At 46.9% G+C, this 27,168-nt stretch overlaps 1 protein-coding gene across 1 annotated transcript in view; it reads left to right on the plus strand.

The window, feature by feature from the left end:
* Nucleotides 1-26,950, plus strand: part of CNNM4 (cyclin and CBS domain divalent metal cation transport mediator 4) — an 81,385-nt gene extending 54,435 nt beyond the window's left edge. Inside the window, exons 3-7 of the mRNA XM_061592702.1 lie at nt 1,519-1,656; nt 11,507-11,676; nt 14,430-14,529; nt 23,752-23,939; nt 25,206-26,950. Coding sequence (XP_061448686.1) covers nt 1,519-1,656; nt 11,507-11,676; nt 14,430-14,529; nt 23,752-23,939; nt 25,206-25,412 — 803 coding nt within the window. The 3' untranslated portion in view covers nt 25,413-26,950. The remainder of the gene's footprint in view (nt 1-1,518; nt 1,657-11,506; nt 11,677-14,429; nt 14,530-23,751; nt 23,940-25,205) is intronic.
* Nucleotides 26,951-27,168: the final 218 nt, after the last annotated feature.

Below are 27,168 nucleotides of genomic sequence, written 5' to 3' on the forward strand. Positions count from 1 at the left end.
CCATTGAGAGCCATGCCACTAGGACCGGAACCCTAGGGACAAACTGTTGAGATATATCAAGGAAGAGGTGGGCTTGGGAACATAATAAAGGTTCCTCAAAGCAGAGAGGGAGGGAAGTTCCACCTCCTGACCTTGTGCACAATCTGGTTTTAGAGCCATTTGTAGACAATGACATATTTTCCCCAAGCTTTACACTGTAACCTCGAGGACTTGAAGCATATATTATGTGAAAGCTAAAAACTTCCAGGGATCCAGGTTCCATGCCCATGGATGCATGAAACAAGCACAGTCTATTTTCATTGAATAGCATTGAATAGCAAACTCACAACCCAAGGGAGAAATACCTGAGAAATATTCTGTCTAGCGTAACAACTTACTCTGATCATGAAATTATCTGCTTTCTCTTAGGGCTCAGTCTAACTAGTTTTTACACCGGGCTGAGAGGAGTTGGATGTGGCAGACCCCTGGCTGAGCCGGCAGGGTCTTGGTTCTGCCAGCAGAAGTCCCTCACCCCAGCTCTGCTATCGCAGAGCCAGAACCCTGCCGGCTCAGCCGGGGGTCTGCTGGGGAAGCCCAGCCCAGAGGAAGGGATGCTGGTGGAAGGCCCGAAAAAGGCCATGTCAGACGAAGGGCCTGGGGGGGGGGGAATTACTCAACATCCAGCACCCCTTCAGAGTGCTCCTGCGGGTCCCGATCCGGGCCAAAGTTACACTCAGAAAAAGGTCGGTCTAAGAAAATAATTATAACGGAAGTCAATGGGGAGCGCTTTCTCTCCAGCAAGGCTATTCGTGAGAGTTTCCATTCACGTACGCAGCTCCTAGCTGAGCTGATGTTCCACCGGGTCGGCAGCTCCCAAACGGCAAATGGATGCCACAGAGCTTGCCACTGGCTCCTCCTCTGCCGGTACCCTTTCCACCGGCTCCCCCTGAGTTGGATTGCTCTGCCTAAAGATATTTACCCATACATAGCATACAGAGAGAGCCAGTGTGGCGTAGTGGTTACAGTGTTGGCCTACGACCTGGGAGACCAGGGTTCAAATCCCTACACAGGCATGAAGCTCCCTGGGTGACCTTGGGCCAGTCACTGCCTCTCAGCCTCAGAGGGAGGCAATGGTAAACCCTCTCTGAATACTGCTTACCATGAAAACCGTATTCATGGGGTTGCCATAAGTCGGGATTGACTTGAAGGCAGCCCTTTTTTTTTTTTACATACAGAACAGCGTTACATGCTTTTGCTGCAAGGAAACTCTGAGGAGAAAAAAACTATTCAGAGTGTGGCAGGCCATACTTAATGTTAGCTCAAATGGGTTTTACTGTATTGCATCAAAGGTTTTATACAATCATATGGTAATTTTATTGTGTTATCCACATTTGTTTCATTGTATGCATCAGAGTGTATTTTAATGTTGTCAAGGCCAATGGCTAGTACAATCAAATAGGACGACGACGATGAAGAATAGCGAACTCAAGTCCCTGTGGAATGGTGCTGCTCTTAACATATCCCCTTCCCCCTCTGTAGCTGACAACCGATCCAGAAAGCGAGTGAACAACCAGAAGAACAAGAGGGACTTCTCTGCCTTCAACGACAACGACACAGAGTCCAAGGTGAAGATCTCCCCGCAGCTGCTGCTCGCCGCTCACCGCTTTCTCTCTACGGGTAAGAGATCCCTTGTGGAATTGCACCCAACTCTTGGAATTCTGATGATCGAGGGGAAAGGCCCAAGAACGCCTGCTGCCCCCCTGACAAGGGCATATTCTGCTCTCTAGAGGTGCCTTGCACCAGTATTTGCTGGGACTCCCCGGGATGCTTCCAAGCTGGCGCGGCATAGTGGTGAACTCCCTTTCCATACTGCAAAGGTATAGTGGTTGTTTACTGCTTTAAGGGTCCCGGCTTACCCCAAAGGATCATGGGGATTGTAGTTTGAGGTGGTTGAGTATTCCAGGAGTAGTTGAGTAGTTCCAGGATCTCCTTGGGGGAGGAGGGAAGGGCTGTAACTCAGTGGTAGAGCATTTGCTCTGGCTCTGGTTCTGTCCGTGGCATCTCCAGGTAGGGCTGGCCAGGACTCCCTGTCTGAAACCCTGAAGAGCTGCTGCCAGTCAGTGTAGACAATACTGAGTTAGATGGACCAATGCTCTGACTCTGTATAAGGCAGCTTCCTCTGTTCCTGCCTACAGAATGATTGTTAAACTAGTTTAAGTCTGCAGTGTGGATATTCTTGGTTAAGGTTTCTGTTAACACACTATAAGTAGCCATAGGCATGCCACTATTCTCGTAGCCTCTGTCTGCCATCTGCAGATGTGGGTAATAAGATTGCCCTACCTTGCATGGGTGTTGCGAACGTGACTGAGGCAATATATTATTATTATTATAAGATTTGTTAGACACCCATCTGGCAGAGATTAATCCGCCACTCTAGGTGATGTACAACAAAACAATATGTGAACACTCAGAGGAAGCTTCATATATACTATCAGTATTTTATTTTTAAAAATTTGATGGTAAAAAAGGCGACCACAGGAGAGGTTAAGTTAGCAGAACTATGGAGCAAACCAGTGCTACACAATTCAAATCGTTGGGGGACACATTTACATTTTTACCATCAAAAATCCTTTTTTGTTTGTTACAGTTTTAACTGAATGGCTAATCCACACCAAACCATCCTTTTATACCACAGGAACAAACCCCTTGTGCACTGTGCTCAGTTAGCTACTTCCTGCTTCACAGCAAACCATGGTTTTGTCATAGCATCCAAATGTTCAAAACTGTGGTTAGCACTCACCCTCTAAAACAGGATTGCAAAACAGGGTTTGGATCTGTTTTGCAATCCTGGTCTGGTGGATAAGCCTGAGACCATTGCTCACTGCCTTAGATATAACACAGATAATTTGTTTTCAGAATCCCCTGCCCTTTGGGGACAACAAATAGGTGAACAAGGGGCTGCAGTTGACTCATGAGCCTTATATCGTACAGGCCATATGGGTAGAAAGAACCACAACAGCCTCAGGGTGCTATGAGGTCCCAACCCTCTTACGGCTGTGGTTTGGCTGAGTGTCACCATGTATGGTGCTGGTGCCAGGGGAAGAGCATGAGACACTTGGGGGAAGCACTGGCACCTGACCCTTTCTTTTTTTTTTTTTAATAATTTTTATTCAAATTTTCATACAACATACAAAACTAAACATTCAAAGACAAAAAACAAAATCAAAAATAATTGAACAAAAAGAAAAAAAAAATAAGGAATAAAATATTGACTTCCCATTTGTCACATATCAAATCAGTTATAAGTCTATAATATATAACAATCCTGTCTCTTAAATCATATTATAAAATCACTTTCCTCCAATAGTTATCTTACTTAATCATCAGATCTCATAAACATTACTTTGTTCTTTCCACAAAAAGTCAAAGAGAGGTTTCAGTTCTTTAAGAAATATATCTATCAATTTTTTTCCAAATAAGCATATCAATTAATCCATCTCATTACTAATTATAATAATCTTATTGTCATAACCATAGTCAAAATAAACATTTCAAACAATCCGTCTCATCAGAATCTGTTAGGTTCAATAATTTCAATAGCCATTATTCTATTGTCCCTATTAGTTCCATCTTCCATCTTCCATCTTCGATAGTCCTGTTAAATCCAGTAATTTCAGTGTCCAATCTTCCGATAGTCCTGTTAAATCCAGTAATTTCAGTGTCCAATCTTCCATTATCAGTATTCCATAATAATCTTGCTGTCATAACCATAGTCATACAATAAGAGTCTGATGGGAATTACCTCTATCCCAAATATTATCTTGCCAACCATTCTGAATAGGTTGCTGAAATACTGCTGTAAGATCATATCTCTGTTCTTTTTTTCAAAATGCACTGGCTCATCTCTTGAAAGTTTTTCCATTGTCACATGGCTGCAGTTAATTCCATCCATCACATCATTCCAGTCCAGAAGATTATCCATGCCATTGATAACTTTCTCTCTAGAATCTTCCTTAGTTTCTTCAGAGATAACATTAAATTCCAAACAATAGATTTTATTTCTAAAATCCATAAGCTTCAAATCTTTTTCCTGTTCCACGTTTGTTCCAGTCTCCAGGGTCTCCTCTCTCACAGGGACCCCTATTTCTTTAAGCTCCTGTGACATTTTGCTCAATTCAATTATTCCAGTCTCCAGGGTCTCCTCTCTCACAGGGACCCCTATTTCTTTAAGCTCCTGTGACATTTTGCTCAATTCAATTATTCCAGTCTCCAGGGTCTCCTCTCTCACAGGGACCCCTATTTCTTTAAGCTCCTGTGTCATTTTACTCAATTCAATTTTCAGCTCCTTACAACCCTGTCGCAGGTCTTTTTCCTGTTCCACGTTTGTTCCAGTCTCCAGAGTCTCCTCTCTCACAGGGACCCCTATCATTTTGCTCATTTCAATTTTCAGCTCCTTACAACCCTGTCGCAGGGTTCGTTTCGTTATCTCAATTTCATCCATTATTTTCTGAAACATAGATACTTCCAGGTTCTCAGCCACTTTCTTAATTGCCATTTTAAAAGAAAAATATAAAAGAACCACTTCTTATTTCAGCAACAATTGGGTTAATACTCCAAACTTGGTGACATCACAGCGTAAACAGAACAGACAGCCTTATCTCTCCATGCTTAAGTAAACAAAATGCAGTTCCCAGGATCGAAACAATTAATGGCGTCGTCAGAAAACAGATTCGTCAAAATAAAATGAACTAGGAAAAAAGTAATCTCAGACAATATAATATTCTTCAGAATAAAAATCAGGAATAGAAATCCCTCTTCCGTGTATATCTTTAGGGTGCAAATCCAGGACAGCTTTTTGCAACAAAAACAGAGATAAGCTATTAATTAGTGAATAGCAGAGAGAAGTTATGGCTCCCCGGTGAGATGTCAAAAACTGATCAATCTGGCAAATCTCTTTTAAACAGCAACAATTTAAGTCAAGTAAAAGAAAAATATAGAAAGAAGGGTGCTTGCCTGTTAGTGCGTTCTCTCTTTGAAGAAAAGATGAACGTTCGCTTTATCAGATAGAGCTTGTTGTTGAAAATCCGTCCCACCTTCGTCGGCTGGACCTCGTCCCACAAATTAATGAGATCTGGTCGTCCCAACAAAAATAGGCTTTGAGGTTAATCTCTTCGTTTCTCCCTACCCGGGAGAAGTTTAATCAGTCAAAAAAAAAAAAAATCTGACTGATATATCTGAATAAGCTTCTTTTGAGGCAGGAGCCCGTCTCAAAAGCAGGCACAGGCTAAGTCACCCTTCCCGGAAGTCGGCACCTGACCCTTTCTCAGGTGGGAGCTGGAAATTTGTGGCTGATGACAAGGGGAAGAGCATTGATCCCAAGCCATGGATGACAACCCTATGTGAATGTGAATAAGTGTTTGGGTGGTGTGAGGTTTTTATTTGGATTGGTGGAGTCCTAGATTAGATTTGGTTGTAGCCCAAGAGTGTTAGTTGGAGTGTTGTACTGCACACTACTCTTGTAGTGTAGTACAACAGTGTTGCTGCAGGAGAGTCTCTTTATGTATGTATGTATTGCTGAGGCTGTTCACTGTTGAAGGGGAGGGGGAGTGTTTTGCAAGAAGGTGAGTACGTGGGTGAATCTGTGAAGGCTGATTGAGGTTAGGGTGTGTTAGTGGGTGTGGAACTTGTGTGGCTATCGGGTGAGTGGTGGTGTGATGAGTGAGTGGAATCCTCTTTTCTGGATGTTGATGTCTTGTCTGTCTTATACCCTGTATTAATTTTGTCGTTTGGTTTTCTTGTAAACCACTTTGCATTTTTTCATGAGGGGAAGGGCCGTAGCTCAGTGGCAGAGCGTCTGCCTTGCATGCATTCCCCAGCGTCTCCAGGTAGAACTTCAGGTGTCCCCTCAGTGAAACCCTGGAGACCGGCTGCCAGTCAGTGTAGGCAGTACTGAGCTGGATGGGCCAAGGGCCCGACTTGGCATAAGGCAGCTTCCCGTGTTCCCCTGTAAAAGTGGCATGTATATACTTGGACTAAATCAAATGTGTGAGCCAGGCTTAGATACCCCTTGCTAAACGAACTTGTAGCCCCCCTCCGATATTGATGAGCGTGTGTGTCCGTGTGTTTGCACGTGTGTGCGTGCGAGGTGTCATCTGCATTTTTTACCTCAGTCCTCAGAATGTCCCGGGACTGTCCTGTAAGGAGACAGCTGTAGGGTCCTGCACCGTCTGTAAAGCGAGGCACCCACAATCCCACTCACCGGGGGCAAATGCTCATGACCTGTGGGTGAGGGGGACTCCCCAGTTTTCCCTTCTCCCTCAAGACCTCTGCCAAGCAGGTCCTATTGGGAGGAAGGACAGGATATAAATCGAATAAATAAATAAATAAGCAAGCAAGCAGAGGGTGAGGATTTTTCTCTCCATTGTTCATTGGTTTGGCCAAGAAGAGAAACGATTGTATTCTCTTCCCTTGTTTCTCCTTTGGGAGGAAGGATGGGATAGAAATTTAATTAATAACTAATAATAAATCATTATCTTGTCCAAACCTCTGTCAAGTGAAACTCCAGCCCATGCCTAAGCTTTCTAGACTTGCTGAAGGGGTTGAGTGAGAGAGTTTTTCCTTTCACAACTGCAGCAACTGGAAACAAAGATAAGGTGCTGGAAAAGCTCATTCATCCCAGGCTTTAGGCCCCATTCACACCATTTATTTATTCCACTATTATTCCACTTTAAGCAGTCGTGGCTTCCCCCAAAGAATCCTGGGAAGTGTTGTTTGTGGAGGGTGCTGAGAGCTGTTAAAAAAAGGTAAAGGTGTCCCCGCACTTATAGTGCGAGTCGTTTGCGACTCTTAGGGTGACGTCTTGCGACGTTTACTAGGCAGACCGTTTATATGCGATGGGATTGCCAGTTTCTTCCCCGGCCTTTCTTTACCCCCCCAGCGTATGCCGGGTACTCATTTTACCGACCACGGATGGATGGAAGGCTGAGTGGACCTCGACCCCTTTTACCGGAGATTCGACTTCCTCCTTCCGTTGGAATCGAACTCTGGCCGTGAGCAGAGCTTTGGCCGCGTTACCGTTGCTTACCACTCTGCGCCACAGAGGGTCTTTGCTGAGAACTGTTAGGAGACCCCTGTTCCCCTCTGAGGGCTACAGTTCCCAGAGTTCTCTGGGAAGAGGAACTGACTGTTAAACCACGCTGGAACTTGTAGCTTTCTGAGGGGAATAAGAGTCTGCAAACAACTCTCAGCACCTTTCACAAACTGCACTTCCCAGAATTCTTTGGGGGAAGCCAGGACTGTTTAAATAATAGTTGAATAGAGAGCCAGTGTGGCGTAGTGGTTAGAGTGTTGGACTACGACCTGGGAGACCAGGGTTCGAATCCCCACACAACCACTAAGCTCACTGGGTGACCTTGGGCCAGTCACTGCCTCTCAGCCTCAGAGGGAGGCAATGGTAAACCCCCTCTGAATTCCGCTTACCATGAAAACCATATTCGTAGGGTCCCCGTAAGTCGGGATCAACTTGAATGCAGTCTGTATTATTATTAGTAATAGTTGAATAAATCTACAGTGTGAATATGGCCCCAGATAAGAGCTTTGGAAGGGCTGTAGCTCAGTGGCAAAGCATTTGCCTTGCATGCAGAAGACCCAACATTCAGTCCCTGGCATCTCCTGGTAGAGGTGGGATAGACTCCTGGCTGAAGCCCTGGGGAGCTATCAGTTCTGAGCTAGAGGGACCAGGGATCTTACCCAGTATAAGGCAGCTTCCTAAGAGGTTTGCAATATGTAAAAAAGGGGGGATTCGAAATTCTTCCATGGTTTAGATTAAAATCTGGGTTGGAGAAAAATTCCTGGCTTCCTTCCCTCTTCCCCTATGGCTGTAAACCCTTATTTACTGGTTGGGCTGGTGTCCGTGTGTAGTAGCGGATCAGGATGAAAGACCCCAGGGTTCCTGGGAAATGTAGTTTTCCCAAGGGCATTGGGGCCTGGCATACTGTTGAACAGGGCATCAGAAGTGGGAGAGGAAGAAGAAAGATCTCCCTTCCTCCCTCCCTCCCTCTCCCCATGGCCAAAGTACTGCTGCTAGCACCATTGCTGAGGACCTAGACAGTGAGTGGGGTGAAAGGAGGAGGAGGTTTGAGGGATGGAAAGGCAGAGCTTGTTTCAGTCAGCTATATAGTAAATACTAAAAGTCTCTAAGCAGTATACAAATATATATATATATATATATATATATATATAAAACGAACAATAAAACCATAAAGACATCTCATCTAAAATACCCTATAAATACAATAAAATCTTAGAAAGGCAAAAATGTATACTAGACAAAAATCATACGGAGGGCTGCCCCCTTTGGCAGGAGCTACTTTTGGCTTACAGGAGCTTTCATTTCCTTTGCCCACCAGTGTTCTCCATCAGATTGTGTGGAAACAACTGACTTGCATCATTTGCAAGAAATGCATACACACCTGCAAGGACAGGTACACACTCCTTTTCCTCCCATATGACGACGCTGTGTGTCTCCCACTCCATTCACTTGGCTTGGTTTGTCTCAAGGCCCATGAAATTGGCTAAATCAGATTTCAAAAGCTAATGCGAGCTCCTTATGGAAATCTCATTCCCATTGTCTCATTCAGAAATTACAGGGGATTTACCTTCTTGGTAAGACAGTCCTCCATTATCCTGTCTGCTGTGGGTTTAGGCTTGAATGGGAGCTTGTTGTTTGATTGGTCTGTTTGTTTGTTTTCCCCTCTTCTTCACAGCAAACTCAACAAAACACAAACCCCCCAAGTGGTTGCCAAGTTTCTGGGGAGGGTTCTTTGGGTCAGTGGAGAGGGAAAATCCATTCAATACAAATGCTCTTTTGATTTCAGACTAAGAATTACCATTAAAAGTGCCAGAGTCATAGAATACTAGAGTTGAAAGGGGTCTCTAAGGCCATCAGGTCCAACCTCCTGCTCAATGCAGGAATCCAACTTAAAGCATCCCCAACAGATGGCTGTCCAGCTGCCTCTTGAAGGCCTCCAGCGTTGGAGAGCCCACCACCTCTCTAGGTCATTGGCTCCATTGTGGTACTGCTCTAACAGTTAAAAAGTTTTTTGTGATGTTCAGCCAAAATCTGGCTTCCTATAACTTGAGCGCATTATTCTATGTCCTCTGGGATGATTGAGAAGATATCCTGGCCCCTCTCTGTGTGGCAACCGTTCAAGTACATGAAGAGAGCAGTCATATCTCCCCTTAGCCTTCTCTTCCTCTGTCATCCTTTATTGTTCTGCTTGTACCTTCCTGTATTGCAAACGAGTGAATATTCCTCACATATGGAACCTTTGCGGAGGGAAATAAGCCACACTTTTGGCCAAAGGAGGATCTTGGAGGTTGCTAGCAAAGGTATCCTTGGCCTTGGTGGCCTCTGGAGGATCCAGCTAAGGGAGGTCAGTTTTTTGTAGGATCAGCGCTAGGGTAGAATCAGAGGAGGAGAAGGAATTGATGGTCACCAACCTGAGTGTCCTTAAAAGAGGATTAGACAAATTCATGGATGTTAAGGCTATCAGTGACTTGTAGCCATAATGGCTATGATCTGCCTCCACTGTCAGAGGCTGTATGCTTCTAAATACCAACTGCTTGAAACTGCAGGAGGGGAGAGTGCTCTTGTGCTCAGGTCCTGCTTGTGGACTTCCCAGAGGCACCTGGCTGGCCACTGTGAGAACAGGATGCTGGACTAGATGGGCCACTGGCCTGATCCAGCAGGCTCTTCTTATGAAGGTAATTGACTGAGGTCAGGCTGCAGCTGAGGAGAGGGCACTGTAGGTAGCATCCAACTTTAGTCCTACTTAGTTCCATTAATTTCAGTCAGTCTATTCTGAGTAAAACATAGAGTAAAACTGGAACATTATTGTTGCAGAGGGTCCATTTTTTTCTTCATCACCTCCCTCCTTAGAAAGCTGGACATGGCAAAGACACCTTAGAAAGAAAACCCTAATCGCAAGAGGAGCCCTACTGTGAGTGGGGGAGAGAATAGATAGGTGATGGCAGGAAAAATCCCAGGGCCGACACCTGTTTATTGAGCATTCATCTTGATTTGTTTACAGGGAGATTAGATGGCTGATTTTTTTGCAGTGAGGTTGAATGACGTTGACTATTTAATGGGTATTCATTCTGACTTATTTGTGGGTAGGTTAGATGACATTGCGTCAAAGCAAATGTGACCCCACACTTTCCATGGCCTTTTCACATCACTTTCCTTACTGCAAAAAGTCTGGCCTTTCGGCAAAGGTTGCACAAGAGCTCCCAATCAACTACGCGTGTGCACCCTGAATGTTCTGGCATGTGGCTGAATCCCTCTGGAAAACAGCAACAGTCTGGAAGTGACCCCAGTATGGGGAAGGCGGGTACACTGTCCAGAGCCCTGGTCAGCAGCTGGGTTCCCTAAAACTAGTTCTAGGGTATGAGGGGCGGTGGGGCCAAACCTTCCCCTCTTCTCTGAAGTGCCCAGCCAGCGAATTCTGTTACTCCAAGTGCCACTTTGTCTGCAAATCGGGAGGCAGCTGGGGGCACCTGTTCTGGGGCCAGATCTGTCCCGGTGCCTTCCAGTTGCCACTGCAGAATGTCCTTTTGTTATCTTGGTTCTGAGGTTGTGTTTGAACAGCTTGGAGCAGGGGAGGAGTGGAAAGAAAGACACAGTAACCAACGAAAGAGAGATGTTTCTGCCATTGGAACGTGGGATGCCAGGAAGCTCCCTCATACTGAGCCAGTCCCTTGGTCCATCAATTGCCAACACTGACTGGCAGCAGCTCTCCAGCATTTTAGGCGAGGGTCTTTTCCCAGACAGTGCTGGGAATAAAAGGTGGGACTTTTTGCATGCAAATTGTGTGCTCTGCTGCTGCGCTACCCTCCGCCTGCCCGCCCCCGTCAGTAGGGACATAGGAAGCTGCCTTGCACCTAAGCCAGACTATTGGTCCATTTAGTTCCATATTGTCTACACTGATTGGCAGCAGCTCTCCAGGATCTCCCAGCCACACCTGGAGATGCCGGGGATTGAACCTGGGACCTTCTGCATGCAAAACAGATGCTGTGCCACTGAGCTATGGCCCCTTCCCAACTTTCTGATCTACTGAGTGAAAAATACCAGAATGATACATAGCCTGAATTTCTGGTTTCAGAACACTTTTTACCCATTGTCCCTCCCTCTCTTTCTTTCTTTCTTTCTTTCTTTCTTTCTTTCTTTCTTTCTTTCTTTCTTTCTTTCTTTCTTTCTTTCTTTCTTTCTTTCTTTCTTTCTTTCTTTCTTCTCCTTCCTTCCTCCCTCCCTCCCTCCCTCCCTCCCTCTTTCTTTCTTTCTTTCTTTCTTTCTTTCTTTCTTTCTTTCTTTCTTTCTTTCTTTCTTTCTTTCTTTCTTTCTTTCTTTCGCTCCCGGGGTGCATCCCTCCACGTGTTTAGGATGCCTGAACCTTCTCTGCACCATTGGTTCCCCTTGGAATTTCCTTGTAGATCCTGACTTTCATGTCCCACTCCCTGCTTTTTACAGAAGTGACACAGTTCACCCCAGGCCTTATTTCGGAGAAGATCCTGCTCCGCCTGTTGAAGCACCGCGATGTCATCCATGAGCTGAAGTTTGACGAGGAGAACAAGAAGTCCCCCCAGCACTTCCTCTTCCACAGGAACAAGCCGGCTGACTTCTTCATCCTCATCCTTCAGGTAGCCGTGCCCAGTCCCTTCCGCAAAGAAGACAGGTTCCCACCAATGGCATCACTCCGTTTTGGGCAGGGGTGGGGGCCTTTTTCAGACCAAGGGCCACATTCCTTCCTGGGTGACTTTCCAGGGGTGGGCGGGGCCAGAAGTAGGCGGGGCTGAGAGTGTAAATGTTAACTCTGTACAGGAGGCTGGTGTTGTCGCATTCACACATTCACTCTGCCCTCCATCCAGGCTGACAAAAGATATTATTCATTTATTTCAACCGTGTATATAACTGCTTAACACTAGAATCTCTGTGCAGTGTAGAATAATGTTACAAACGATACGACAGAGATAAAATTAGTTGCAATTAACCGTAGAATCAGAGTTCAAGGGCATACGCCAAGAAGGTGCAGAGCCAGGTTGGTGAGGGGGTGTGACCTGCAGAGACCCTTGAGGGCCCCACAGAGAGGCCTGAAGAGCTGCATTTGGCCCCAGGCCTGACGTTCCACACCCAGGACTTCAGTTGGGCAGATGGAGAGGATTCGAGTTCAAATCTAGTCTTAGTGTTGGGATTCACCATGGAGTCTCGGGCACTCTCAGTCACTGTGAAATGGCAGCCACAGCGCCCCATGGGTTGTCGTGAGACTGACTGGGGTAAAGAACACTCTGCAGATTAAAAGGGCCGTGTAATATTTTTATCTCCACACACATCCTTGCACCCTCTTGCTAATTGCTCCAAGCACTCTTGGCCAATGGTTTTCAGAATTCTTCAGGGAAAGCTTCCCATGTGGATCCGTCTGCTATGAGAAACCTGCATGGTGTAAATCAACATTCCCCAACCTGGCCCCCTCAAGCTCCTGTTGGACTATGACTACAGAATAACTCATTTGAAATGTGGTGTTGGAGGAGAGCTTTGTGCATAACATGGACTGCGAAAAAGACAAATAATTGGGTGTTAGAAAAAATTAAACCAGAACTGTCACTAGAAGCTAAAATGATGAAACTGAGGTTATCATACTTTGGACACATCATGAGAAGACATGATTCACTGGAAAAGACAATGATGCTGGGGAAAACAGAAGGGGGTTGAAAAAGAGGAAGGCCAAACAGGAGATGGATTGATTCCATAAAGGAAGCCACAGACCTGGACTTACAAGATCTGAACAGGGGGGTTCATGACAGATGCTCTTGGAGGTCACTGATTCATAGGGTCGCCATAAGTTGAAATCGACTTGGAGGCACATAACAACAACAAGCCTCAACCAGAATGGCTAATGGTCAGGGTTAGTGGGGGTTGTAGTCCAAAGCATTTAGAGGGAACAAGTTGCAAAAGGCTAGTGTAGATTTTACCAATGGCAGCTGGAAGCTCCTTGTCAGTGGGGCCGTGGAATCCGCTCCATGTGTCAGCCCGAACAGTCAAGGAGCTGTCCCTTCAACAGCTCCTTGACCGTTTGGATTAAAACCCGGAGTGGATTCCACTGCCCCACTGACAGGGAGCCTCCAGCCAGCACTGGGTTTTACGACAGGAGGATGGAGGGAATCTTTCCTCAGAAGAGCCACATTCCTTCACGGACAACCTTCTGCAGGCAGAGGTGGGCGGGGCAACAGATGTCACGCTTGCCTTTTGCAAAGGAAGCTGCCAAGCAAACAGCCGCTTTTCTATTATTATTTTTTTAAAAGCCCACCTCCCCTACGTAAGCACTCCAGGATGGTGCAGAGCAGGGCTGGGGGAGGTCCCTGGGAAGAGTCCTGAGGACCATTTAGAGGGAACCCTGCTGTTAGAGGGGCCCCTATTGTTGTTGTTGTTGTTGTTATAGTTTATTTATATACCATGTTTTAGCCAAAAGGCCCCCAAAGTGGTGAACAAAATATTATAAAATATATTACAAAAAATATTACATAAGAAATAACCAGTGAAAAAATATACAGTAAAAATACAGTGCAACAAGAACAGAGGAACAACTTTTCTCCTTCTACCGCTCCTGCAGCAGCGGCGGCAGCTCAAGTACTGCTCGAGGGCAAGGTACCTAGAATCCAGTGCCAACCACAATCACCTTGGAAGTATGTCCAGTATGTCTGGCCATTTAGCCTACTGCCGCCGTGGGCTCCTATTGGGAGGAAGGGCAGGATATAAATCTAATAAATAAATAAATAGAACCCGGAGGGCCACATTTGGCCCCCAGCCTGAGGCTCCTCCCCTCTGTTGTGGCTAAATTGTTGCCCTTGAGGTGTTGCTGGACCCCATCTTCCATCCTCCCCAGCCAGCAAGGCCAACGGTCAGGGATGACAGGAGCTGTAGTCCACCACCGTCTGGAGGGCCACAAGTCCCCCACCAAGGTTCCTATGGAGCATTCCCAAGTGGGCACGCAGTTCTTGAGAGGCAGGGCCAAGCCTGCCGGGCCTTTCAGCCTGCATGTGCAAAGGAGGAGGAAGAATAAAAGTGCCTCCAAGCGACTTGGCAGAAATAGAACACACCACCAAAAACCAGAAACATTTAAAAAAGGAACACTACACAATGCATAAAATGCCCATCTCTTTAGGATGCGCTTTAGAAAAACACCCAACCCAGGAAAAGACTGGCCATTTTAGGCTAAGTGTATTTTTCTCCGGTGCCATTATACATCTGCTTGTTGAAGGATCCCTGATAAGCTACTTGAGAAACTCAGTTTGAAAACCACTGGTGAACACCACGGGTGCAAGCGCTGCTGACTCTGACTGCTCTATGGAGCCTCCGGGCTCTGGGAATCTCACGCGACTCTCTGTCTCTCTTACAGGGCAAAGTGGAGGTGGAGGCCGGCAAAGAGAACATGAAATTTGAGACGGGGCCTTTCTCCTACTATGGGGTGATGGCTTTGAGTCCATCCGTCACTACAAGTAAGGGGCCAACCATCTTTTCCTGTCTGCAGGGGGGGGCAAAGGGAGACAAAGGGGCAAATGGCATCAGGCACACCCCCTAAATGGAGCTCTGAGCCCTCTGTCTGTGAGCCGCAATTTCCTCCCGGAGTCATCCAGGCCAGGGATGGTCAGCTGGCAATCCGTGGTCCGAATCTGGCCTAGACAGCATTTTTAGGAGGCCTCCCTGGTGGCCCTATGCCAGGTGTTGTTGGAATTCAGGTCCCATCAGCCCCAGCCAGCACAGCCAGTGGTCAGGGATGATGAGAGCGGTCGTTCAGCAGCATCAGAAGGGCCACAGGTGTCCTACCCCCGCCTTAGGCCTTGCACAAGGCTTGGTACCCAAAAACCTTGGCCCACAGTTCATTCATAAGGAAAGGACGATTGTTGTCAAAAGATGTGCGGCTCATGAAAAAAAGAGTGTGGAAGAGGACTAGTCTGCCTCCTCCTTCTCTCCTCCCCGGGAGCCGCTGCCGATTTGGGGTGTCTCTGGAGGGGGAAAAAACTGATCCCCAACTGGGTAAGTGGGACCTATAGAGGAGGAGAAGGAAGAGGGGATGCAAGCCTTGCCAGGGGAAGAGAGCAAGAGATCCACATGTGATGAGCGAAAGAGAGAGAGACTCTGTCTCTCTCTTAGCTCTGGAGGTGAGTTTTCTCCCTTCCTTCTCTTTCCAAAGTCATGAGGAAGGGGAGGATCCCGGTTGCATTGTCTCCAAAGCAAAGACTTCTGTGCTTCCCCCTCCCTGCATGGGTGGAAAATTGGATCTGTTCGTTTACTATAGTTAGTCTGCAGTCCGCTCCACCCCTGTCCCTGGGAAGAAGACCCATTGATTTCAGTAGGACTTACTTCTGATTAGAGTTATGGTAGAGACCATAACATTAAAGCACATTCCCTCCCCAAAGAATCCTGGGAAGTATAGTTTATCCCACACGGACCTGCAATTCCCAGCACCCTTAACCAACTACAGTTCCCAGGATTCTTTGCGAGGGAGTAATCACTCTATTGTTCTATGATTCTGTAGTTGAATTCCTGCACTGAGCAGAGGGTTGGACTCAGTGGCCTTGGAGGCCCTTTCCAACTCTGCTGTTCTCTGATTCTGTGTTAACCGTCTTAGGTTTTGGATCCGCTGCTTTATCCTTATCGAAACTTGTGCTCCATAAATACGTGGCCCTAATTGTTTGATGGTGTTACTGACTGTATTCTAGGCCACATTCACACCATACATCTATTCCACTATTATTCCACTTTAAACAGTCCTGGATTCCCCCAAAGAATCCCGGGAACTGTTTCTGAGAGTTGTTAGGAGACCCCTCTTCCCACCCCCCGAACTACAATTGCCCAAATGGTTTAACAATCAATCTCTCTTCCCAGGGAACTCTGTGAGGGAAGAAGGGTCTCCTCACAACTCTCAGCAGCCTTCACAAACTACACTTCCCAGAATTCTTTGGGAGAAGCCATGACTGTTTAAACAGGAATAATAGTGGTTAGAGTGTTGGACTACGACCTGGGAGACCAGGGTTCAAATCCCCACACAGCCACGAAGCTCACTGGGTGACCTTGGGCCAGTCACTGCCTCTCAGCCTCAGAGGAAGGCAATGGTAAACCCCCTCTGAATACCGCTTACCATGAAAACCCTGTTCATAGGGAAGCCATAAGTTGGGATCGATTTGAAGGCAGTACATTTATTAGGTTAATGGCCCTAGTGTCTTGCAGCTCCCCTCCATCCACATGGGTCCAGCTGTGCTGCCAAATACACATCATCCACTCCCAGGCCACAGTCTGGAGAATAAGCTGGGCTTCCGGAATGTAGAAGGCGGCCACCCCTTTCTTATGGGCCATGGAGGCTGGTGGCTCCACTGTCAGCGGGACAGTGAATCTGCTCCGGGTTTTAGTCCAACCTTTCAAGGAGCTGTCCAAGGTTTCCTTGGACAGCTCCTTGAAAGGTTGGTTGAGCAGCTCCTTGAAAGGTCAGACTAAAATCCGGAGCAGATTCACTGCCTCAATGATATCCATGGGCATGCCTATCCCAAGATGCTTTGCCATTCCCAGGTGGCTGCACCTCCCAATCCTGGAGGAGGTAAAGAAGGTCCTTATACCAGATCAGACTCTTGGTCCATATAGCTCACAATGACCGGCAGCAGTTCTGCAGGGCATTGGAGATGGGTCTTTTCCAACCCTGCTTGGAAAGGGATTGAACCTGGGGCCTTGGGCATGCAAAGCAGATGCTGAGCCACGGCACTTCCCTATAGTGGGATGATCATACAGAAAACGGGGAATGCCCCCAATAGAGTCTGAAGTCAATTGCAATTCCACTTGCCGTGATGGAAGAGCAATACTTAGCAGTTAGACTTACCGACGGCTTGTTTGAATGCTGTCAGAACTCTGCAAGTTCTAGGACACTGTTCTTCAACCTCTAGAAGTTGTTGGACTACAACTCCCATCAACCCCAGCCAGCTTAGCCAATGGCCAAGGATGATGGGAGTTGTAGTCCAACAACATCTGGGGGCCCAAGGTTGAAGAACAGTGCTCTAGGGGAGAGAGGTTGATTATGTGGAGGAGAGGAGGGATAACGGAGGGGGAGGGGGCACCCAGGAAAGGGTGGAGGTATGATCAAGGGAGCAAGTGGAGGGGTTAAATCAGCCTCGGCCAACCTGGTGTCCTTCCAGAGGTTTTGAACTGTGGCTGCACTTGCTGACGGCGGTTGTAGTCAAAACATCTGGAGGGCACCAGGTTGGCGAAGGTTGAGCTAGATGAAGACAGCAGGATATGCATCTCACCAAGCAAGGAACAGAAAAGGGTAGAAGGGAGGTGTAGGAAGAGAAGGAAGGAGGAGGAGAGAGCGGAAGAGATGCTTTCAGTGTTAGCACTGTAGAAGGAGGCAAAGTCTTGGGCAGAAGGCAAGGAGGAGGGAATTGGCCGCAGCCACGCCAGCCTTAGCAGAGCATCCAAGGTAGAGGAGAGTACCTCAGAATTCCCAGGGCTGGTGTGGACCAGAGAGGTGCAGAAGGGCTGCTTAGCCAGGTAGACCAGAAAGAGGAGAAGGTCTCATTGAAAAAGCCAGTCAGCTCTTCCCTTCTGACAAGAGATCAGCTGCGCAAAGGCATGAGGGAAGATACCAGACTGAAGCAGTGAGCCAAGTCCAGGCTTGGGAGCTCCAAACAGTAGGTTGGGCTGCTGGGACCACAGACGTCAAGGGCTGATGATGGGGGTTCATTGAAGGTGGCCACTGCGAGAGAGGAGAGGAGGCTACTTCAGAGGGGGCCGTTGGACCCATGGACTGGAGGTCATGGCAGGACCAGGAGGCAGAATGTGGGGAGGGTCAGCTGTGTGCAATGTTGGAGGAGATAAGGTGAGATGCTAAGCCCAAGGGAATTCTACTGCAGAGAGGTCAGATCCAGAACAGTTCTCAACGGAAGCAAGATCAAAGGACACCGAGCAGACACCGATTTGTACAATCTTCTGCTGGGCATTATGATTTTTTTTGTTTGGGGAGTGACTTGCAGGAATGTTCCCATAAATGTAAGCTGTAAGTGTGGGAAGAAACTCTCCAGTAATTGAACGCTGGAGTCTTTTTCTCTGCAGTGCCATTATACATCCTTGGGCACGCCTTTCTGTGCTCATTTCCTCAGTTTCTCCAATGTAAAAGGAGAGGAGATGGCAAAACTGTTGGGTCAGAGGGATTATCAGCATGAAAGAGGGGGGAAGAGAGGAAGAAGGTCAAGACCTGAGATGGAGGCTGAGAAGGGACTGACTTTCAGGTGGCTGATAAAATTGTTTCAGGGGCTGGATCTTGCTCACAGGCCACCGGCTGCCCTAAGTCAGAGTCTTTTCAACTTGAGGGAAGCAGAATCTGCTGGTTCTGTGGCTTACTGCAATATTGGATGTTACACTTGTGCCTTCTAGTGGCCGACCTTGGGCACCACAGAACACAAGGTGGCTCCTTTCCTTTTTCAGCTCAAGGGCTGAAACCTTCTGGAGCCCACAGGCCGCTAATGGGCAGAGCAACAGATGCAGATCTTTGTACAGTAGGCTAGTTTCCACAGGCACTCGCAACACCTCTGTCCAGAGAAGCAAGAGGCGTTATCATAGTTTAAGAGTACTTTCCAGCATGGCTGGCTGGCTGGCTGGCTGGCTGGCTGGTTGGTTGGTTGGTTAGTTGGTTTAAAAACTCTTGGGGGGCAGTGAAGCAGGCGAGTGCAGGCTGTGGTCTGAGTTGTGAGTGTGTGGCCTTGGGAAAATTCCAAGGGCCAAAGAGAGAGGCCTGGAGGGCCACATTTGGCCTTTGGGCCTGAGATTCCCCACCCATCATCTAGAACAAGTGCAGGGAACTCTTGGCCTTCCAGATGTTGCTGAGCTACAACTCCCATCAGCCCCCACAATCATGGCCAATGGCAGCATCTGGGGGGGCCAGAGGTTCCCCTACAGCTTTGCATTAATAGCGGTTTCATCCAAGCACCCTACTTGTGATTTTGCACATTTTTGCATTCCCTGCAAAGCATCACTCGATAAACCTCCGTCTGTGAAGTTGCTGCCCTGCCTGGGGCTAGGTGCGGTGAATGCTGCTGGAATGGATGTTGGATGCTGTGATGAGTGGCAGAGCAGGGGACGCAGATCTGCCCCACGGACCACCAGGAACTTCTCCTGCACAAGACCCCTTAGAAGCAACCAGAGCTGCACAACAGCAGAGTGGGTCATTGTCATAAGGTTTGCAGGGGAGAATTTCCCTGCGGATTGTGCCCCATGGCAGCTAGCTTGCATGTGCATGGGGGAGGTGGTGCCATTTGGACTTTCCTCCGGGGGCACCAAAATGGGTCAGCAGTAAACCAGGCAGGATGTTTTGTAGTTTTTCTCCTTTTGAAATCAATTGCCATTTGGCACGTAGCAGACATTTCTTTTGATTTCTCCTTTTGCATGTATTTCGTCCTGTCGTTCCCTGTGTTCATGTTCGGTTCCAGCTCCACCAGTCAAACCCCATCGCCAGTCTCTTATACAGCGAGGCTCTTTATTTATTTTATTTATTATTTCAATTTATATACCGCCCTTAGCAAAATAGCTCTCAGGGCGGTGAACAAACAAAATAAAATACTATATATCATAATAAAAATACAAAAACATATACAAACAAACAACGAAAAGCACAGCAAAAACAAAATAAATACTACAAAAATTAAAATACAGATTAAAAGATTAAAAAAGTTAAGAAGATTAAAATGCCTGGGAGCATAAAAAGGTCTTTACCTGGCGCCGAAAAGATGGAAGTGTAGGCGCCAGGCGTACCACTTCGGGGAGGCTGTTCCACAACTCAGGGGCCACCACAGAAAAGGCCCTAGATCTCGTAACCATCCTCCAGGCCTCCCGATGGGTTGGTACCCGGAGGAGGGCCTTAGATTCTGAACGAAGTGAAAGGGTAGGTTCATAGCGAGAGAGGTGTTCCACAAGGTACTGAGGTCCCACGCCGTGTAAGGCTTTATAGGTCAAAACCAGCACCTTGAATCTCGCCCGGAAGCAAATAGGAAGCCAGTGCAGACGCACCAGGACAGGTGTTATATGCGAAGACCGACTGGTCCTCGTCAATAATCTGGCAGCTGCGTTCTGCACCAGCTGAAGCTTCCGAACTGTCTTCAAGGGCAGCCCTACGTAGAGTGCATTACAGTAATCCAATCTTGAAGTTACCAGAGCGTGTACAACGGAGGCGAGGTCGTCCCTGTCCAGATAGGGGCGTAGTTGGGCTACCAGACGAAGATGGTAAAACGCATTCCGTGCCACCGAGGCCACTTGGGCCTCGAGAGACAAGGAAGAGTCGAGAAGAACCCCCAAACTACGTACCTGTTCTTTCAGGGGGAGTGTAACCCCATCCAGAACAGGGTAAGCATCCACCATCTGAGCAGGGAAGGCGTTCACCAACAATGTCTCAGTCTTGTCTGGATTGAGTCTCAGTTTATTAGCTCTCATCCAGTCCATTATTGCGGTCAGGCAACGGTTCAGCACATCAACAGACTCACCTGAGGAAGATGAAAAGGAGAAATAGAGCTGCGTGTCATCAGCGTACTGATGGCAATGCACTCCAAAACTCCTGATGACCGCACCCAGCGGCTGCATGTAGATGTTGAAAAGCATGGGGGACAAGACCGATCCCTGGGGGACTCCACAATGGAGAGTCCATGGTGTCGAGTGATGCTCCCCAAGCACTACCTTCTGGTGACGATCCGCGAAGTAGGAGCGGAACCACTGCCAAGCAGTGCCCCCGACACCCAACTCCGCGAGTCTCCCCAGAAGGATACCATGGTCGATGGTATCAAACGCCGCTGAGAGATCAAGGAGAATCAACAGAGTCACACTCCCTCTGTCCCTCTCCCGACAAAGGTCATCATACAGGGCGACCAAGGCTGTTTCAGTGCCAAAACCAGGCCTAAAACCGGATGTTTTTAAAGATGTTTTGTTTTAATATATTTTAAAGTCTGTTTTTAGGTTGTTTTAGAGTGTTTTTAGTGCTTTTGTTTGCTTCCTTGGGCTCCTACTGGGAGGAAGAGCAGAATATAAATTTATTAAATAAATAATAGGAGATCCGTTCCATACGATGTAGGAATTGGGCCTTTAGTGTGGTGGCACCTATCCTTTGGAACTCTCTCCCTTTAAATATCAGACAGGCGCCGACTCTATTATCTTTTTGGCACATGTTGGAAACCTTCCTCTTCTAGCAAGCCTTTTAAGTGGAGATTTCCAACCCCCCCAGTTTTTGGGTTGTGTTCAGTGCTAGACCTACTCGGAATAGACCCATTGAAGTTAATGGACATGACTAAGGTAGGTTCATCAATTTCAGAGGGTCTGCTCTGAGTAGGACTTAGCTGAATACAACCTATTACCCGCATTGGATTGAAATTACATTTATAATATATGTTTTTATTGTTAAATCACTTCAGCATGTTTTATAGGACGCAATTCCTACATTAAATAAATAAATAAAACGTGTAGGGTCATCAGGGGGTTTGGGAGGTTCCATTGTATGCCACCAGGAAGGCAGAATCTGCATTGTTCTGCATCTTCAACGCCTCCAGCCTATCACAATGAGCTCATCTGGTGTCAGCATCTGGGTTTTGGAAGAAACCTAAAGTTCCCACTGTATTCCAGAGCACCTGGCAGGGCCTAGAGGCTAAGGAGCTGGAACCCCTCTTATCACTTCCCATCTTCACTGAAATAAGTGGGATTTATCGCCAAATAAACATGCTTATGGTTCAGCTTTGCGGTACAATGTTTGCAATTCATTTAAAAAAAAAAAAAACACAATAAAAATAATAATCAGCATTTCAGTGAATTTGTATCTCCAGTTTAAAAAATTAAATGGTAGCCTAGTGAAGAAGAATAATTTTATTTCAGTCAACCGACCACAATACAGTATAAAAACATTAACATGAGACTGCTTGGTGACAGAGCTATGGCAGACATCAAAACAATACGATAAAATTAATTACAATTCACAGTCTTACAGGGTCTGATAATGATAATATGGCTCCTGGAAACGTTGTACCTGAAGAACTAATGCTAATTGGAAGCTTTGGTGCTCTCCCAGGACAGGAACAGCAGGAGATTTTGCTGCAACTTTCGTCCTTGAAAGAAATACTCCTAAATATGACCAGTCGAGACAATGAGTCTAAATTAAATGATATCCGTCCGCTTGCTTCCAATACTAAAAAAGGAGGGAAAACCACCCCTACCGGGAAAAGTTCTGTACAGACCTCTCTGAGCCCCCTAAAGGCTTCCAATCAGTCAATAGACTGCAACACATTTCAGGGAATCCCCCCAACACACAAGCTACAATATCTTCCAGAGCTTGGAAAAGTTACTTTTTTGAACTACAACTCCCATCAGCCCAATCCAGTGGCCATGCTGGCTGGGGCTGATGGGAGTTGAAGTTCAAAAAAGTAACTTTTCCAAGCTCTGCAAAGGGATGGCTGGCTTTAAGCCCCGAAATTGTGGTACTGCAACCTTCTAAACTGACCCAAAATAGCATCTCTTTTAAGCCTGGTGAGTTGGGGATCTCCCCAAAGTCAGCGGTATTTATTACATGTGATGGTACACACAAAAAACCTGTCCTTGCAGACCACAAAAATATGAATGCAAAAACTACTGACTGGATAGCCTTACAGTACTTGGAACCGCATGAAAGTGGCCTACAAGATTCTAATACAGGCATACCCCGCTTAAAGTCGCTTCACTTAAAGTCGCCTCGCTATAAAGTACATGCTCCGTACGCCACCATACCCCACTTTAACGTACGTGCTTCGCAATAACAGACACTTAATGGCATGATGCCGCTGCCATCTAGTGGCAATTGCAGTGCAGTACATGCATAGATAATTGCTTCACTTGAAGTACATTTTCACTTTACATGCACGCTCCGGTCCCATTGTGTATGTTAAAGCGGGGTATGCCTGTAATAATACATACAGATCTTTCCCTCTAACATCTATCCCCTGTGCACCATCCAGTATGGACACAATTGAAAAGCTAGACTGGCTACGACAGGGGAACGGCACCACCCCTCTAAAAGTTCTTTCTTGGTAGCCTAGTGTATTTGTATTTCCAGTCTATATGGTCAAAACACCTTAATTCAGGCTTTGCCAACCTGGCACCCTCCAGATATTTTGGACCTTAACTCCCATCAGCTCCAGCCAGCATGGATGTGCTGGCTGATGGAAGGGGAGGGTTCAAAACATCTGGAGGGCACCAAGTTGGCAAAGGCTGTCTTAACCAAAATCTCTCTTCCCTATTTTAACTTTCCCTTTTTTCATTTTTTGCTTGAATGTTATTTTATTTGTATTGTTCAAAAAGTGAAATTGTAGAAGCTTAGTTTCTTTAAAAAAAACTGCTCCAATTAACTATTTCATCTTCTGCTGCTCACCTCCCTTGCTGCACAGAGCCAGAGAGCATTAACAGTAACCCTTTCATTTAAACCCCTCTTCAAAGGCATTGCATTTTTGTGTTGGAAGGGGAGAGAGGGTTGCATTCAACTAAGTTCTACTCAGAGTAAACCCATTGCAATTCGTGAACATAAGTTGGTCATGCTTGTAAACTGCAATGGGTCTACTCTGAGTGAGACTAGTATTGAATATCACCTGTGGTTTGAAACTGAGGCTGGGGGGTGGGTGGGTGGGAGAGGGTAAGAAGGTAGATGTGATCCCTGGCTCATCTTTCTCTGGGTCTAGTTTCAGAGGTGCGCTCTCCGTCTCATATGAGTAACCTGAATCGGTCGGCCTCCCTCTGCTACCACGAGCGCTCCAATTCCATCTCCTCTAACTTCAGCGGCAGTAACAACCAACTCAGCGCCAACACCAGCAGCCAGTACATCTCTGACTTCAGCGTTCGCGCCCTCACGGACCTCCAGTATATCAAGGTGAGGCTTGGGGTTGGCTCTCGACAGATAGTCAACTAGAGAGGGCTGAGTGAGCAAGCTGGCATTGGATGCTCCACCCACTTTTGCTCCTGGCCCTGCCCACCACTGGCAAGTGGCCCTCGGAAGGTTGCCTGGAGGAAATGTGGCCCTCTAGTTCAGAAAAGTTCCCCACCCTGGGTCTAGTTCCCAAACTATGGTCTGCCAGCATCCTTCACGTGTTCCACAGCATGTCTGTAAAAATACAGTTAAAAATCATGCTGTGTCTAGCACAATGCATTACAATTGTTAAAAAATGGAAATGGACTGCCTTCAAGTCGATTCCGACTTACAGTGACCCTATCACTAGGGTTTTCATGGTAAGCCGTATTCAGAGGGGGGTTCCCATTGCCTCCCTCTGAGGCTGAGAGGCAGAGACTGGCCCAAGGTCACCCAGTGAGCTTCATGGCTGTGTGAGCATTCGAACCCTGGTCTCCCAGATCGTAGTCCAACACCTTAACAACTACACCACCCTGGTTACATGAGGTTTAAATATCATTCAAGACCCTCAGCAGTTTTTGAGTGCTCCATGGAGGCACAGAGGGAGTTTAGGAACCACTAATCTAAACTGTACCACTGCCTGCAGATGGAGGCTTGCAGGACTGCATCCCATCCCCAATACTAAAAAGAGAGCTCTCCACATAGAAAGCTAGTTTGTCAGGGAGAAAGATTTTAGCCTGCTCCCTAACATGCTAGTGTATTTTCTGTGTGGAGTAAATTATTTTGCATGGACAAGCATTCCATTGTGATGACAACCATCCCCCCATCCTGGTCTGAGGTAGATGTGCCCTTGGGGATCTTTAGCCAGGGCTGTTTGTGTCCTGTGCATATACAGACTTTAGTCCTGAGTGCAGGGATTTAGCATCCTGTGAATCAACACTTTTTCTAGTCTTTCTGGTTCTTTCTGGTATGTTTCTAGTCCTTATGGTTGAAAATACATGGACAATGCCTGGAGAAATCTCAAAAGCCAGAGGGAGTCTAAGGAGGCTTTCTAGTGGTCAAAGGGCAGAGCATCAGTATCCCAGACCCTCCTCATTATTAGCAGAAAGAGAACTAATTATGTAAAATAGGGGTCTGTCTGTATAAGAAGATATGCATGTTAATCTGCATAATGCATATGATGTATATGCCTTGAGGAATTTTGCTTTTCATATTGCAGACTTCTGACTTTTAAAAAAAAAATGCTGCGCGCCTGACGGTTCAGCTTCTTTCTCTTTCTGTACCCGACAGATCACACGCCTCCAGTACCAAAATGGCCTCATGGCCTCGCGCCTCGAGAGCTGCCCCCAGTCTCCTGATGGCAGCCCCCCCAAATTGGACACCTCCTTGTCGGAAAAGGGGGACACCTCAGTGACTGACGAGATGACCAGCCTCTTGAATGAGAGGAACTGCCAGCATCACAAGACTAACCACAGCCCCCCAGACGACGTCGTCTGACCTTTGCCTTCGGACAGCCTGGTCCAGCTCGCTTTGCCTCAACCCTTCCCTTCCAAAGACAACCACAGGGGGCGCCGGGGGGCTACGAGAGGATATTGATTGTGCACCTATAAACCTCAGGTAGCAGTTGCAGTCAGGGAGAGAGAGAGAGAGAGAATATCCTGGTCATTTCCCCCCCTCATTTTTCACACACACACACACACACACACACTCTTGCAGGATGGTTTGATCTGTTCAAGGCAGGCAGCCTAACCTCGAAAGCAACTGCTCAGCTGCCGGCGACAAGGATACGGATTCTGGATACTAAAGGGAATCTTGGTCATGGAGGGCCAGAGCCTAAATTGCCTGCTACGATCCAGATTCACCCCGGTTTCCATTTCAGCCGGAGAGGGCGGAGCAGGCGGCTTGGCTGCTCCAAGGATTTCTCGAGGGAGCTTGCTTGCTGCGGTTTTTGTATGGCAGCTTTTTATTTAAACAGACAGAAAATAGAGACAAAGTGTCACGGTGGCCGGGCGTATTTTAGAAGAGAGGAACCCTGCCTGGCTCTTCTGGTGGGAATAACTCTCCCTGCCTCCGTTCCAGTGGCTCATAGGTACAGAGACTGCGCAGGACTCGCTGGAAGGAATTGAGGGCAATCGCTGTTGTCAGACCAAGACATAAGCAGCCGCCTGCTGATAGGACAAGAATCCTTTTCCCATCTCAGGAAGATCTGAATCTTGTATTTTGTCTGGGGATATTTTCTGTTCTTTTATTTTTTTATTTTATATTTTTTATCAAGCCCGTTGGGCATTAGACAGGAGAGAAGGGTCCAACAAGTATTGGGGCAGGGTTTAAAATTCGGCAGAATCTTTTCCCCTGCCTACCTTCAGCGGGGAGTCTATTCCGGGGAGAATTATTGCTATTTCCCCATTCAATTTCCATTCCCATTTGGTTCTAAGGTTGTGTCCGAACTCAAGGAATCAAAACAAGGCCACAATGAATTACCCCAAGGATAATTAGATGAATTATACCACTTCACATGGCAAGCGAATGCTTTCTCTGTGTATCATAAACCTCTCTGGAAATAGAAAAACGAGCACAGCAGGGAGAGAAGGCTGGGCTAGAATATTTCTCCCTGATGCCTACTTTTCTACTTGCAGGGAATGTTATTTTCTCTTAGTTGTTCCTCTTGTTTGTTTTTACTTGGAGGAGCATCCAGAAATGGTAACCTCCAAATACAATCTCAAACGGTACAGGCCATTCTGCCAGCTTATTCTTCCGTGTAGATCAGGACAAGACTATCACCCCCACCCTGGAAACCAGGCTCCTGGTTTCAAGGTGCCATGCTTGATAGATCCAATGGCAGTCCAGGAACCAGTTGTGGGATACAACCAGTTGTGTACCTGACATTTGGGCTCACAGGGTTGTTGGTAGCATCATTAAGAGTCGGAGCAAGGCGTGGCCCTTTATTCTTTTGGAATTCCAGAAGTCAAGCATCTTCTTTTGGAGGTGGCTCAAATATGTGGTTATGATTGAAATAATAAATTGTATTTTGCTTTGTTCCTGTTATGCCTGATTTGTATCTAAATTGATGAAGGTTTCCTTGTTGAGCTCAGTGGAGGCAACCTTTGTTGGCATTTGTGAAAACAGAGTGAATTCATGCAGTCAGTTTTGTTCTTCTGTAGTTACTTTGGACAATTAGTTTCCACTGGGTAGAACCAGGAGACAGCCACAGGAGACTGCAGACAGTTAATTTTCAGTGGTCAACAGTCATGTG

Source organism: Rhineura floridana, chromosome 12 (genome assembly GCF_030035675.1).
Source record: "Rhineura floridana isolate rRhiFlo1 chromosome 12, rRhiFlo1.hap2, whole genome shotgun sequence".
Taxonomy (NCBI): Eukaryota; Metazoa; Chordata; class Lepidosauria; order Squamata; family Rhineuridae; genus Rhineura; species Rhineura floridana.